Source organism: Schizosaccharomyces osmophilus, chromosome 1 (assembly GCF_027921745.1).
Source record: "Schizosaccharomyces osmophilus chromosome 1, complete sequence".
Lineage (NCBI taxonomy): Eukaryota > Fungi > Ascomycota > Schizosaccharomycetes > Schizosaccharomycetales > Schizosaccharomycetaceae > Schizosaccharomyces > Schizosaccharomyces osmophilus.
The window spans coordinates 3,943,568-3,958,589 of record NC_079238.1 but is presented as its reverse complement, the minus strand read 5'-3'; the positions used below and the strand labels follow the sequence as shown (position 1 = coordinate 3,958,589).

The 15,022-nt window shown below is 39.0% G+C and overlaps 7 protein-coding genes across 7 annotated transcripts; 5 read left to right on the top strand and 2 right to left on the bottom strand.

Moving 5' to 3' along the window:
* Window positions 1-207: 207 nt before the first annotated feature.
* On the bottom strand, window positions 208-1,617 carry tcd1 (tRNA threonylcarbamoyladenosine dehydratase Tcd1; the record flags this gene model as incomplete). Its single annotated transcript, XM_056180595.1, has 1 exon — window positions 208-1,617. One exon carries the CDS (start codon window positions 1,615-1,617, stop codon window positions 208-210), a length of 1,410 nt encoding a protein of 469 aa, XP_056035746.1.
* A 1,570-nt stretch (window positions 1,618-3,187) lies between these two features.
* On the top strand, window positions 3,188-4,342 carry lag1 (sphingosine N-acyltransferase Lag1; the record flags this gene model as incomplete). Its single annotated transcript, XM_056180594.1, has 1 exon — window positions 3,188-4,342. One exon carries the CDS (start codon window positions 3,188-3,190, stop codon window positions 4,340-4,342), a length of 1,155 nt encoding a protein of 384 aa, XP_056035749.1.
* Window positions 4,343-4,778: 436 nt separating this feature from the next.
* Window positions 4,779-5,609, top strand: mug125 (Schizosaccharomyces specific protein Mug125; the record flags this gene model as incomplete). Its single annotated transcript, XM_056180593.1, has 1 exon — window positions 4,779-5,609. The coding sequence occupies one exon, from the start codon at window positions 4,779-4,781 to the stop codon at window positions 5,607-5,609; it is 831 nt and encodes a 276-aa protein (XP_056035748.1).
* Window positions 5,610-5,904: 295 nt separating this feature from the next.
* On the bottom strand, window positions 5,905-7,518 carry sle1 (eisosome assembly protein Seg1; the record flags this gene model as incomplete). The annotated part of the gene is made up of 1 exon (XM_056180592.1): window positions 5,905-7,518. The coding sequence occupies one exon, from the start codon at window positions 7,516-7,518 to the stop codon at window positions 5,905-5,907; it is 1,614 nt and encodes a 537-aa protein (XP_056036203.1).
* A 672-nt stretch (window positions 7,519-8,190) lies between these two features.
* meu31 (Schizosaccharomyces specific protein Meu31) lies at window positions 8,191-8,815 on the top strand (the record flags this gene model as incomplete). The annotated part of the gene is made up of 2 exons (XM_056180591.1): window positions 8,191-8,388; window positions 8,453-8,815. The coding sequence occupies 2 exons, from the start codon at window positions 8,191-8,193 to the stop codon at window positions 8,813-8,815; spliced, it is 561 nt and encodes a 186-aa protein (XP_056036191.1).
* An 872-nt stretch (window positions 8,816-9,687) lies between these two features.
* Window positions 9,688-11,232, top strand: ptl3 (triacylglycerol lipase ptl3; the record flags this gene model as incomplete). The annotated part of the gene is made up of 1 exon (XM_056180590.1): window positions 9,688-11,232. One exon carries the CDS (start codon window positions 9,688-9,690, stop codon window positions 11,230-11,232), a length of 1,545 nt encoding a protein of 514 aa, XP_056035998.1.
* A 1,736-nt stretch (window positions 11,233-12,968) lies between these two features.
* plb1 (phospholipase B-like protein Plb1) lies at window positions 12,969-14,795 on the top strand (the record flags this gene model as incomplete). The annotated part of the gene is made up of 1 exon (XM_056180589.1): window positions 12,969-14,795. One exon carries the CDS (start codon window positions 12,969-12,971, stop codon window positions 14,793-14,795), a length of 1,827 nt encoding a protein of 608 aa, XP_056037203.1.
* Between the last annotated feature and the right edge of the window lie 227 nt (window positions 14,796-15,022).

Here is a 15,022-nt window from a genome sequence, read left to right as displayed (position 1 = left end):
AAATGAATATGTTTCAAAAAAAATCTCTTTTTTTTCTTTATTTACTCAGCATATCTAACAATAAAAAAGAAAAGAATAATATTTGAATAACATATTAAACCGACAGAAATTGACATGTCTTATAATTGAATGCACCTACACCTATACCTCCTACCTAATGATATAAAAAAATATAGTAAACAAAGAAAACAAGAATACCAGGATATTTTAATAAAGCATCTTCCAGATTCTCAAACGGTGCAAGAACTTATTGACGACGTCGATGACCTCTTTAGGATAGACGGTGGAGGGATCAACCTGAGTGTCTAAAACAGTAGCTTCATGCTTACGTGCTTCGTCTCTTGTCATAGCTACAAGATTTGTATGCTCGAAAGGCAAGTGAGGGTTCCATCGGACCACACTTACTTTTTGAGTCTCACGGGGGATAAGGGCACTTCGACCACAGTATACTTCTTCAATAATATAAGACATTTCGGAGGAATTAAAAGTTTTGTCTAAACGTACATTTGCATTTCTGGCTTCAGCGTGTAAACGCTTTACGGCTTCTTCGTAAAGACGAGGACGAACTTGAGTGGAAATGGGATCCATAGGATACTTTGCGATTCTCGTTAAAACATGAGTAGCAAGAGTAAGACCAAAAATACCAGGCATGGGTCCAATTACGGGAAGGATACGGGTGCGAAATTCCGGTAAAGCACTTAATTGATCGACATCTCCTTTTTCAAACTCTTCTTCAGCTAAAGGTAGCAGAGTAGCTTTACGAGGATCTGGTTTTTCAGAAGAGAAGGCAACAGGAATCCCTTCCATAACTCCCTTAAGTCTCAATCTTCGGCGAGTGGCACGAGACAAGGGGTCCTCAGCGGTAGCAGAAATATCGGCAATGTTCATACGAGTGGGATCGGATTTACAAGCAGAGCCGGTGGAAGCAATAACTTGAATCTGGTGATAGTAGCAATAAGCCAATAAATCCACTTTCGTTTGAATATTATCAATGGCATCAATGACAAAGGATGGATTTCCGGAAAGAAGTTCATCAGCGGACTCAGGACTGTAAAGTGTATTACAAGCCTCAATTTCAATCCATGGAGCAAAACGCTTAATAGCTCGCTTTAGAGTCAAGGTTTTCGGAGTACCCACATCCTCAAGATTGGCAATAGCATGACGATTAAGACTACTAAGAGAAACTTGGTCGAAATCAATAATGCGAATCTTTTGTACACCTGAGCGAGCCAACATCACAGTTGCCCAGCTACCAACACCACCACAACCTACGACTACAACGAAGGAATTACGAAGGTTTGTCATACCTTCCTCACCAAAAAAAGCATAGTTGCGAGCGAGCTGCTCGCGAATTAGGTCCTCGTCATAAGGAATCTTCGCATCTGTTTCAATTTGATTTTCATCAACGTTTTCTCCATCCTCTAAGAGAGCACCGGAAGGAGAAAGCTCAATACTCTTGCCTGAATCGTTTACAATCATCGATTGCAAGTGTTGGATTGAGCGATGCTTCCTAGACTCCAACGTACCAAAAATTACAGCAGCTGTAGTAACTGACGAAGATACGGCGATCCAAAATGATTTGGACATCGCCCATGAGGGAAGCTTCCAACCCGCCATTCTGGTTTTGTGAAAAATTCCCAGTGCAAGTTGTAAAATCTTTGTTGTAACAGTTTCATTTATTGAGTGACATGCTACTTGTAAATGACAATATACATTATGTTATTTAACAGAATGTACGAACCTAATAAACTAATTTTGTTAGTCTAAAAAGGATTGACCACAAGGGAATGGCTCACAGTGGAGCAAAGTGAAGTACCATGCTTTGGCACCAGCTTGAAAAAGTCTCAAAGTCCAAACTTGTCTTTACAACTCTTTTAATTTTCGCTAGGATTTATTCCTTCTTCCAGCTTAGCCTACCTTTCAATCAACTGCCGTGCAATTAACATGAACAAAGCGTAGTTCTATTGTTGGAGCAACAATTATATGAAGACTCTATTCTTAGTAAAAAAAGTATACCCGGTCTAGGCATGTCACTTTCCACATTACAACGTAACCATCAAACACAGCTGGCTGAAGAATACACTTCAAGCAGAATTGCAATACAAGCAAGACCCTCTGCTTTAAAAAATATAGCTTTAGCCCATTTTTATTATTACAAGGTCTCAAGTGGCAGTATATTTCAAGGGGTGCGCATGTTTATTTTAGCGATTTCCGGAGTCGGCCAGTAATACGCATCACAATTCTCACCTACATAGGTCCAATAGTTCGTACAATTGAATGAAAGAAGCACTTTTATTCCCGCCCAAGCTGTCGGCATTTCTGCTCATTTCATTTTTTGACAAATTTTAAGTAACATTTTCAAGTAACTGGTCACTTGCTGATCGAACATATTAAAAAGGCAAGTAACGCCCTAAGTAACACAGTCTTTCGTATTCTGTTCTTAAATAATGACCACGTAGTCATCCCAGACGCCAAGCATTCTGCCGTTTACACTTACGATTTTCGCGGTATAGGATTTCTACAATTCTTAAGGTTTTATTTGGTAAGTAACTGACGAATTTCATTTTCGTAGGAGAAGTTGCTGCACAATACTTGGGAATGTCTTGTCTTTTGTCATAAAAGGGAAAACCGGATCCAAATTGGGACTTTGAGAAACAGAGAGCTTCCAAAGCCGAATGGATATTGTTTTGAGTCTCCCACACGCAGGGCGAATTACTATAGATTGTAGCTAGATACTTTTGTTTTCAATGAGAAAGTGGTGGTTCCGTCACAAGTTACCGCTTTTGTTATTTTCGCTACATAATTTAATCTAAAAGCAATGGTTGCCATTGCGACATTTTTATTAGAAGACGGCAAGGAAGCGTCATTAGCTGTTGACGAATTTTCAAAATATATATGGCTTGACTTTGACAAGCAAGTTTGCGCATTCTTCTTTTAGGTGAGGGGTTTATTAACATTGTTTTCTTTTCTAGTTTTTGTTTCTTAATATCAATTTGAATACACTACACGAGTGCTCAGTCTTCCTTCCGTTCTTTTTGCATTTTGCATTTCATATTCCTTTTCCTTTTCCTTTCTCTTTCTTTGTTTTAATCTTTATTTTGGAACCGATACACGAGCATTTTCATTTTCATTCGAGTTGAAAGTTGTCTAAGACTATATACATCTACTTTGTTTGTCCGAATCCACTATGACCAAAAAAGCTTCGAAAGGAAAACAACATAAGCCTACTCGTACAAAGACTACTGGCCAGGATTCTATTAAAGATCTTGTTCACATAGGTGACGACAGTACTTTTTTTAGATGCTCTTTAGAAGATCGGAGAAATTTCGTAGCAAGAGATGGCAAAAAATTAGTACAAGCTCCTTTATTTCTTGTTTTATGGCAAAAAGAAATCACCTTAGCTCTTATTTCGTTAAGCATCTTTTTTTATTATTTACCGTCGACAAGGCCCTATGCTGAACCATTTGTGGTTTTGTCCTATAAAGAATCGTCGGGCGTTTACGGAAAAGGCCCCAAAGATCTTCTTTTTTCTTTATTTTGGGTAGTTATTTTTACTGCTATCAGAAGCGTTGTTATGGATTATTGCTTTCGCCCTTTCATTTTGTTCTACGGAATCCGGAAACGAAAAATTGTTATTCGATTCTGTGAGCAAGGGTATTGCTTCTTGTATTACCTCGTCTTTTGGGTACTTGGGTGTTACATCTATCGTACTAGTGGATATTGGGGTCACGAAGAACAACTTTTTGAACACTATCCCCAGTATTATATGTCTAAGCTTTTCAAATTCTATTACCTTGTTCAGTTTGGATTTTGGTTACAGCAATTGTATGTCCTTCACGTGGAACAACGCCGCGCTGATCATTGGCAAATGTTTGCACATCATATTGTCACATGTTCTTTAATTAGTTTGAGCTATTGCTTTAATTTCCTTCGAGTTGGTAATGCCATTTTATACATTTTCGATTTATCAGACTACATTCTATCAGGCTCTAAAATGATAAAATACCTCGGGTGTGGTAAAATCTGTGATTATTTATTTGGTCTCTTTATGGCAAGTTGGATATATTCAAGACATTATCTTTTTTACAGAATCCTTAAAGTCGTGGTAATATCCGCTCCTAGGATTATAGGCGGATTCCATGTGGACCTTTCGAAAGGTTATATATTTAATGAGAAAGTATACTACGCTTTCATTTTTCTTCTTTTCTCTTTGCAGATTTTAATTTACATTTGGTTTGGCATGATTGTCAAAGTCGCATATCGTGTTTTTTCCGGTGAAGGTGCTGTTGATAGTCGGTCTGACAATGAGGAAGAGGCAGATGAAGATTCTAAAAAGAAATAAATAACAACGATTTTTGTGTAATTAAATTAATTGGGGAGCTCCAAATTGGTTTCTTTGAAAAGTGATTCAAGGAATTTTAGAGTAACATTCAATATCCTTGAATGCTGAGTGTTATGAACTACTTTTGAGTAATCAAATGAAGAGTTTCAGAAGCCGCCTTTTATACTCTTTTCTCTGCACAGGAAAGTTATATGAGTGGTACTCGTTTTATTCGAACTTTAATTAGAGAAGTTAGTTTTTTTTCCTTCATTTCTTTTAATAAATCGTTAGCTAATATGCCAGAATTTTTTCAATTTATGTTAGTTAAGCTGAAAACCTTGCCTGTTGTCTCGAGAACAACAATGCCTTTGTTTGTTTATGTATGTTTACTTTATGAATATTGCAAGTGGAATATTTGTAACGCAAGCAACAACCTGATTAATTCAAAAAAATAAGTATGAATGGATTTAAAGAGAACAAAGATTCTACTTTAAATAGTAAACGAGTTTCATCCTTTGCTGCTCGTTTAGCTATGGAATTCCCAAGCAACCAAAGTTCTAGTTATGATCCTTTAGTATCATGGATATCAGCTGTTCGTGAAAACTATTCTGAAAATGCATTAGGAAGTTCAGATAATGATAAACAAAACAATGATGCGAACTGTGAGGCTTTGGTCGTATTTAATGATGAACCAAAAGAGACTAGATATTCTTTTTCGACTGGCTGTGCTCGTTTATCGTATATGAAATCCAATGGCAAGCATAAGGATTCTTTGAATTCAAACGATACTCATGCGAATACTATTAATCGTATACCGACCAGGTCAGTGTCTGACAAAGCACTACGTGCCAAGTCAGATATTCAATATCCATTACGAAATTCAAAGCCATCGGACGCCGAAGAGAAGGAAAACATAGGCTCAGTGGAAATAATTGAACTGCAATCAGACGATGAGGAGCTAAGTAGCCACTCTCCAGAAATTATGAGCGACGCAGAAAGCTGCAGGATTTCACTAATGGATGGTTTATCGAGCATGGAAAACGGATATCCAGTTGATGATCAAGGAACTTTCATTGATGTTGAACCACTTCGTTACAATCCAAATGATGATCTGAAGGAGCAAATAAGTTATTATCAAGATTATACCGACAAGTACTTACTCAATGAAACTATTATGAACTGGGAAGAAAGAGAACCTACAATTACGGAAGTTTTATCGAGAAAATACTTAGAGGATCTTGCCAGTCGTGACCATCGCAGTGGTAACAAACCATTTTTTTTTACTTGATAATTGCTTAATAATAGCGTTGATTATATGAAATGTGATTTGTTTAGCCAAAAGTATCAACAAAAAGAAACACGATTAAATTAACACCACAAAGCTTGTAATGAAATTATAACATTTTGAGGGAGATGAAAACGGCAAACAACAGTACAATGACTGCGGAGTTATAATAAATTATAGATTAATAAGATTCCAATAGTAGATGGTAATTAGATAAATCCGCCAACAAGTCATGCTAATTAAACGCATCAGAAGGCACAATTATGAATTCAAGCGTCTGCCATTCTTAATAATGTTTTCAAAATCTGATTTTAAAAAGCTTTTTAAAGGCTTTTAGCTTATTTCCCTTTTTCTTGGGCTTTTGAGGAGGTTGATTATCCAGCATACTGTCACTATCATTGACAAATCTATTTTCATAAGCTGTATCATCCGTCGCCATAGGGTTAGTACCACTGAAAGTGTAAGATCTTCTTTCGTGCGTATTATCAGGTTGGGATGTTTGCCGAAGAGAATAAATAGGTTCGCGTTGTTGATTACCCGCGTTAGACCCACGCAGTGTATAACGGCCGTTGCCATTGCCTACCAAAGAGGAATAAGAAGCACCGTAATGACCATAAGGCAAGTCACGTGATGCCTTTGAGCTAGACCTTTTGGGTTTTAATTTAGCAAGCAGGTTTCGACCACGGCCTCTGTTGCCATCGCGATCGAAGCTGCTTTCTGAAACAAAAGACGTATTGTCATCTGGAATAGTTTCCAATGGAAGACCGTTGTTAGACATTTGACTCATACTATTGGTTTGATTATTACCGTCCATTTGTCTAAGCATTTCTTCAACTCTTTTTTTCGCAGCATCTTCTAAAGATATAAACTGCGTATTGTCAGATTTGGCAGAGTGAGAAGGACTGCGAGGAACATTGGATGGTATAACAGAGATACGTTTTGTTGATGGAACATAGAAAGCAGGTGATCCACTCAACTCAGTTGGGTTAGATTCAAATTCTTCATTGACGTCCTGATAAAGCGATTCTGATGAAGAGTTATCCATCCTATTACTGTCCTTATCCTCGTAAATGCTTACGCGTTTCTTAGGCGTATATTCGGGTAATTGTCCGTCAACCGAAACGACTGGAGAATGTTTTTTCATAGCTGATTTTTGGATCGAACCTGGTGAAGGGCGCCCTACAGTGCTAGAACGTTGTAAAGGAGATGAAACTGAATAAGAAGCTTGATTACCAGCTGGTGAAGAGGGCGCGCTACTTGAAACAATAGATCTAATGTTGTTTGTAAGGATAGGAGAGCCCAGATGGCTGTTTCGGCTTGAAAGAGGGATACGATTCGTTGAGGTTGTACTTCCTTGTATTGTTTGACCGACATTATTAGGTCGTTGAGAAATTTCTCGAGCGTACTGAGGGGCCTTCGTATGTAATCGAGAATCCTCATAATCTCTAGTACTAGGAGTTTCCGAAATGTTGCTGGTGATAGACGGTGCACGTTGACGCTCTATAGGAAGGGAAAAAGAAGGAGTAAAGTCGTTTGCATAGCTAGAAGGATTTCTCTGTCTTTCAGATTTTGTGAGATACTTTGCAGAAGCGGAAGTCAAAGTATATCTTTTTCCAGTACTTGAGGGTGTATAACTACTTGCAGCAGGAGAAGAGGGATTATAGACCGGGTTTGGATTACGCAAATTGCTACCACTTGTTCTTGGAACATACGGCGTGTGCATTGCCTTTGATCGTAAGTAGTCATACTGAGGTGATTTTGTAGAACTTGAGAAAGTTAGAGTACGGTTTCCAAGGAAAGAGTTTACTGTTCTATGGTTTTCATCGTTATTATATCCCCTAGGATTGTGAAGAGCTGTTGAAGCTGCTGCTGCAGTCAACTGCGCATTATAGTTTTTTGAACCATTGCTCATGATCTAAATCTGGTCGTGTCTAACGATTCAAACACGATTAGATGTTGGCAGACGGTAAGTTGAAGAATGATGATTGTTGTCTTCAGGCATTTCGTTTAAAAATCAATTACGTACGTAAGAATTATGACGATTGTGAAGACAAAAATAGCCGAATAACGTAAACAAATAAAAAATAAATAAAAATTGGAAAACAAAAAAAACCCCGAAAAAAAAAATGAAATGACTAGATGTTTTCTCCCATTGCTGCAAAACATACTTGCATTATGACGAACGTGCATAGTTCTATATTTCCAACTCGACAGGATGGAAATTTGGAACTTAAGTAAACAATTTCGAAATCAGTTTGCAACTTTACAAGTCGCTGTGTTCTAAAACAAAAAGTGAAGCCCTTCCATTTAGCAATCATATGACTTGAAATCCTATATAAAACCACTAGAAAGCACTGTAAAATGTCTCTTTTACCATGTTAATTAACATGTTACAGGAGAAGTATGACATAAGGTAAACAATGGTTTCCTAATGTATGTCGATGGGTTTGATTTGGAGTAGATGTTTATGTTTACATGCACACATACACAAAAAAAAACAAAAGGCCGTGTTTATTTATAGAGACTGGCTTTAAGTAGACTTACAAACAACAAGCATCTTTTTATTGATAAGCAGAAATTTATAATGCCTTCTTTCTCCAAAGTTTTTACTTTTCTGAGGTCTATCGAATATGTAAAGATTCCTTGCCTTTTTATGTTCGCAGCCATTGTCGGCATGAATCTTTCATTGCTGTACTGTCTCCTGCGAGGATGGAAACACGTTGGACTTTGGGGCATTGGTACTCTTATTTCCGGATTCATTGGAACTTTTTTGGCTTACAAGGTTTGTTCACAAGAAGAAATACTCCGCGAAGTAGGCGACCCGAAATGATATGCTAACTACTTAGAAAAAAATCTCTTGGTCTCATCTTCTACTCTTGTGGTCGACGACCGATGCCTTCTTTAGCATGTGTTTAAGATCATGCGTCTTGATTTACTTTTCCATGAACCCCTATATATTATGCGAAGTCTTTGGCAGCGAAAACGTAATGATGTGCAGCGCCAATATGCAAAAGGTCTTTATGGTGATTGTTGCTGCATCCAACCTATACAGCTTTTTCCAATTGGGTTGTTGCTTACTTGTTTTCAATAACGTTATTAAAATCCACTCCATTGAGGATGTGGAAATCCAATATATTTCTGATGGTAAAGAACAAGAAATTCGTTTCCAAAATGGTTTTGATCTTCCTGAAAAGCCAATTCAATTGTAAACGACTTTTCGAATTGGCGGCTTTTGCCCGTAAAAGGCTCCTATTGTCCTCGCTGCTACTTCAAAATATTGGTTCATTCTTCAGTTACCTATATGTTTATCGGCTTGGACGCTTAGAATGACCAATATTTTTTTCTTGTATATATTCAGCGACGAAAAGAGTATACAAACAGTACATAATGCAAATATCTGTCGTGGTTTCTATTATTTTTTATTCACTTTATATCTTATACATCGTTGGTCCTTCGTCTGTGCAGCGCATAAATAAAAGTTACCAGATAGTATTTTTTAGTATAGCACAAATCTTACAAAATAAATCAAGGCAAGCAAGGACCGCTTATTTCTTACCTCTTCTATAGCCAAATTCTCAAGATGGATGATTCCAACGTAACGGTATTCAGAAAGCTGAAGACAATAGCATTTCTTCCATGGACAAAGCTCGATACTTTGTTTGTTTACTATAGTGACGCAAGCATAAATTTTCACCAGCTTATACAATTTTATACTAAATCATAGAATCACAAGATTTTTTTGAGAATGCATGAATGAAATAAAAAAAAATAGTATTTTTTACATCTTATTATATATCTTTTTGATTTCGAGTTATTACTGAATAGAGCTATCCAATTTGTGCGCAGATGGCAAAAGCATAATAGTCAGTTTTTTGTAATAAAGTTCAATCGACCCACTATTACATGTTTTTTTAAAGAGGTATTGTATTTAGGCTTATTTAAGGCGAATGTTTGTGTATACCCATTCTTTGCAATTCCCTCTCATACTCAACAATTTTTGAAGTAACTTTTAACCAATCTCATTGAGGACCTAATTGAGGCGATTTTTAAGAAATACAAGACTACGGTTAGATAAATGTAAATGTCTAAAGATGAATTGAAATTTCAAATGGAATATGCTTCCACATACGAAGATTGGCTTCAGGCCGCCGAGAAACTGGACATGGCAGAAGGAAAATATGAATGGCGAGAACGACCCGAATCAGAAGAGTACAACTACAAGTTAGTTGAAAGCAGACTTCATGAATTGAAGAAACTTCGGCTTTCTGGAGACGTGAGGCTCATGTTTGGAATTTTACAAAGTTCAGTTGCGAGAGACTTTGCAAACCTAGATAATAGTCAATTATACAATTACGCATATTCTGGAACAAAAAAACTGATTGATGAATTTATTCAGGAAGTTCTATTGTGTGTTGAGTTTCTGGAAGAGAGCCCAGAAGTATCGATGGAGGAAAAGCTAGTTGAGTTTTCGAAACTCAAGTTTACTGTGGGAAATACAGCTTTGATATTGAGCGGAGGAGGTACGTTTGGCATGAATCATATAGGTGTTTTGAAAGATCTGCATGAACAAGGCCTGGTACCGAAGATCATATGTGGCTCGTCTGCTGGAGCCATTGTTGCGTGTGCAGCAGCAGTACGAAACACGGAAGAACAAAAGATACTATTAAAGCAATTTCACACGGGAGATTTGAATGTATTCACTGATCCGAACCTTCCTCCGCTTTCTTTGTGGGCAAGTTTAAAACAGTACTTTACAAAGGGATGTGTTTTGGACATTTGTCATTTAGAAAGAGTGTTGAAACTGTTGATTGGTGATTATACGTTTCAAGAAGCATTTGACCGATCAGGCTATGTCTTGAACGTTACGGTCTCTTGTGGCAGTTCGTATGAGATGCCTAGTTTGCTAAACTACATTACGACGCCGAATGTTCTCATTTGGAGTGCGGTAGTGGCGACATGTTCAGTACCGTTTCTATTTCAGCCTGCGACGTTATGGGAAAGAGATCCATTGACACGAGAAATTGCGGCGTTTTGTGTGACGGATGCGCCTTTATGGATGGATGGTTCGGTCGACAATGATATCCCGCATTCGAAGCTTACCGAGCTGTTTCATGTGAACCATTTTATTGTGTCGCAAGTGAATTTTCACATTGTACCATTTATCATGGATCCGACATCTCACAGTTGGTGGGAACGATGTGCGAAAAAGGCGATTGATTTAGCGGCACAGGAGGTGAGTCTTACATTTCGGCTTTTATCGGAAATAGGGATTTTCCCTACATTTTTCACCAAGCTTCAATCTGTAATTACACAAAAATACTCTGGAGACATTACGATTCTTCCAAAATTAAATTATCGACAAGTCAAGAAGGTGATAAAAAATCCAACGCCTTCGTTCCTGCTAGACGCTATGACAAGAGGAAAGCGAGGAACATGGAAAAGGATTCCAGTGACACGAAACCACTGTGCGATTGAAATTTTGATTGAGAGTGCATACACACGCATTGTGAAAAAACTACAAGCAGAAGGAAAGACAAAACGAGAAATTGACATGATTCCAAACCGGTTCAACGCGGGTCGCGTGAACGCGCAAGCACAAAAAAGGTTGCTACATGTGCATTCGTAATTATAATGAATGGAGGTCATAAAATCATTGTATCTCTTGAATGTTTTTGTTTTTGTTTTTGTTTTTATTCTTGTCCTAGTCCTAGTCCTAGTCTAATCGTGAATGAATTATTTATTTCCATACATATATACATATCATTAGTAGCCATTGATGCGATGTGGTAATTTGTGTTTACGGACAAGGGTGCTTGGAGTGGTAAAAGGGGTTAGGGTCGTGCAACGAAAAAGTAGCTAGCCTTGAAAAAAAGAATTGGGGATCGCAATGCACTACAGTGCACTAGGAACGTACGGTTTGTAATCACTGATAGGTGTTCGTACGGGAAGAAAAAAAAGAGTGCTCGCACATGATTGGACGCTTTACTAGCGACTACGAAATGATGTCCGAACATCTAGACAACGATGTCGATCGATGCAGTGGGGAAATGTTATCTAGAGTGAAATTAAGCCCATGCTGAAAGCCAATGAAAACGGAAGGAAGAAAACCAAGGAACATGGACTTGCCGAGGTTTTCTTTCTCCGCAAATTTGCATCCAATGAGGCAATTGTATGGGAAGTATCAGGCAACAAAGAATGGCAGAAAAGGTAACAATCGCACATCAAAAAATAGGGAAAAATGGAATAAAAAAGAAACAAAAACAAAAACAATCCTTTTAATTGTTTACTTTTTCAGAATAGTTGATTTTTTTTTATTCCATTTTTCCCTATTTTTAATTCTATTTTTTCCCCATTTTTGTTCTATGGTATTCATACTAACATGTACTATGTATTGCTGTTTCCCTTTTTAGCGCTTTCGGAGATCCCCACTTGGAAAAAAGTAGGGACAGAATGGGGGCCGTCTGAGGTGAAGGCTCTTGTAAGTCGAGCGTTTCGTTTCCCCACATAGCTATGGAGTGGGATACAAGTCTATATGGAAATGACTGTGGGGAATCCAAGAGAAGCGCATGGATGGAAATGAGGTTTGGGGCAGAAAACGAGTGCATTCGGTTTCTGTTTTTGGCGTTTATGTAGTTTTTTTTGTTTATGTTTGGATCCTACGTGTGTCTCCTTTACAAGGTCTGTTGTCTCTTTGCAAGATGTTTTCGTAGGAATGCCGTCACAAACGTGTGTTTACTATAAACGCCAAATTGACGACACTTTTTTTTTTCATTAGCATTTATATTTATTATTTTAAGTTCTCTATTTCTATTTCTATTTCTATTCAATTTAATCCAATTCAACACAACTCAATTCTCCAACCGCGCTTTCCAAAGGCAAACGTTTCTTATCGCAAGACAGACACAGACAAACAGAAAAGACCAGCCACTTTTTGTTTTCGTTTTCGTTTCGTTTCCGTCTCTGTCGCATTCTTTCTTATTGCTACAAACTGCTTCTAGCTTTCAGCTTCCAGACAACTGCTCCAGCAAGCTGCTCCTTTCGTGGCATCTTGAAAATTTGCAAATTCAACTTTTTCTATAGCGAGCGAATCGTCGTCTTCGTGCATTTTCCCCCAGCTTCTCCGAATCTCCTCCATCATTTTTGTTACCTGTGGTGGTCGAGGCAAATTGTTACCTTTTCGGAATCTATCACACGGGCCTCTGATTCATACGTCGTTAATTCGGGGTAATCTCGTTTCAAGTGACGTGTTCATTGAAAAATTTCACTCTTATAAAGTCATCTTCCCACCATTTAAAACTTCTTACTGAAACTTAATTTCAGGAAGGTTGAAAATTTGTCATTAATCTTCCACACATCTACACAATGCTGCTTCGTGGATTAAGTCTTTGGACCTTATTTTTGGCTTCTTGCCTTCATACTTTTGCTTTTCCCGCAAATGAAGAACCCTCTGTGGTCTTTGCACAAAAACGCAAAAGCGGCGGCAGCAACGAACCCAGCTATGCTCCCTATTACGCTGAATGCCCTTCTCGTAACATCGTCGAGACTCTTTCAAATGGTAGCATTCCTCGTGCCGAGTCCCAGTACATGAGCAGCCGTTCCTCGAAAACGAACAGTGCCGTGAAAGACTTCCTTAGAAATGCTCAATTACCCAACATGGCTACCGATAGCCTGTCCGGCCAAAACGGTCCTTCTATCGGTATTGCTTTGTCCGGTGGTGGTTTCCGTGCCATGCTTTTGGATGGTGGTGCCATCTCCGCTATGGATGCTCGCCATAGCAATCATACAATCTTCTCTGGTCTTCTTCAAGCCTCCGATTACATCGTTGGTGCCGACGGTGGTGCTTGGACCCTAGGCTCTATGGCCGTCAACAACTTCTCCACCGTTGAGGAGCTTTCCGGCAGCGTTTGGCAATTGGCTAAGCCTGTCATGTACCCCAAGAGTGCCATTGTCTTCAACGCCAGTTTTTACAAGAACCTCATATCCCAGGTCACAGCCAAGCTCAATGCTGGCTTTAACATCTCCCTCTCTGACTACTGGGGCCGTGTCTTGGGTCGTCCTTTTGGTGACAGTCACTATGGTATGCCTAACATCTCTTACTCTAGCATTTCCGACCAAGAGTGGTACAGACAGGCTGACTTTCCCTATCCCATCATCACTTTTGCTACCAACCAAAACTATTCTGACCAAGTCGATGACCTCAGCTCGATCATGTTGGAAGCTTCTCCCGATGTCTTTGGTACCTTTGATGCCGGCATCGATGCTTTCATCCCCACCGAATACTTGGGTACTTCTTTGGACAACGGCGCTAGCTCCAACGGCTCTTGTGTCGTCAACTATGACAACTTTGGCTTCATGATGGCTCTTTCTTCCACCTACTTCAACACCCAAATGCGCAACTTCAACGACTCCAGTACCAAGAACGGTATTCTCATTCAAGAATACTTAAAAAATAACTTCTCTGAGCACGGCGAACAAGTTGCTCCCATCCCTAATCCCTTCCGTGGTATTTCCAGCGCTCGTACTAGCCTTGCTAACAACTTGGCCAACGACGAAAACTTAAACATCGTCGATTCTTCCATGACCGGTGAAAACCTCCCTTTGTGGCCTTTGATTCAAAAAGGTCGTGATGTCGACGTTATCTTCGCGGTCGACAACAGCGCTGACTCGGAATATGTCTGGCCCAACGGTAACTCTCTTGTCAAGACTTATGAACATGTTTTGGATGCTCAAAACAAGGGCCATAGTAACGTTAAGGGTTTCCCTTATGTTCCCAGCACCCAGTCTTTTGTAAGCCTTCATTACAACAACCGTCCCATCTTCTTTGGCTGTGATGGCCGCAACACCACTGCTGGCGATCGCCCTGTCACTCGTGATACTCCTCCTTTGGTCATCTACCTTCCCAACGTTCCTTGGAATTACTACACAAACATCTCCACTGACCGTACTTATTACACCGCTGACCAACAAAACAACCTTCTTTTGAACGGTTTGATTTCTACTACCTTGGACAATGAGACTTACTTTGGTCAATGTGTTGCTTGTGCCGTTGTTAAGCGTACTTTGGAACGTCAAAACGCTACTGCTAGCCCTGAATGCCAGCAATGCTACCAAGACTTCTGCTGGAGTGGTATTATCGATGACACCGCTGCCAACGACGATATTGTCTATGACCCTACTCCTCGTTTGTAAGCGCAACTCGTGAAATATTGGGAATAGGTATATATATATATATATATATATATATGTGCATGTATGAATATAGGTAAAAACACAAAAGGTGTTAAAAATAAACATCATCAATTCACTTTTACAAAGTGAATGGAGCGTTTTCCGAACGGCAAGCGGTGTTTGCCGTATTTCTTGGAAGATTATGGTTTTAATGGTCGACATTTTACATCGCTCATTTTATCGGAGAA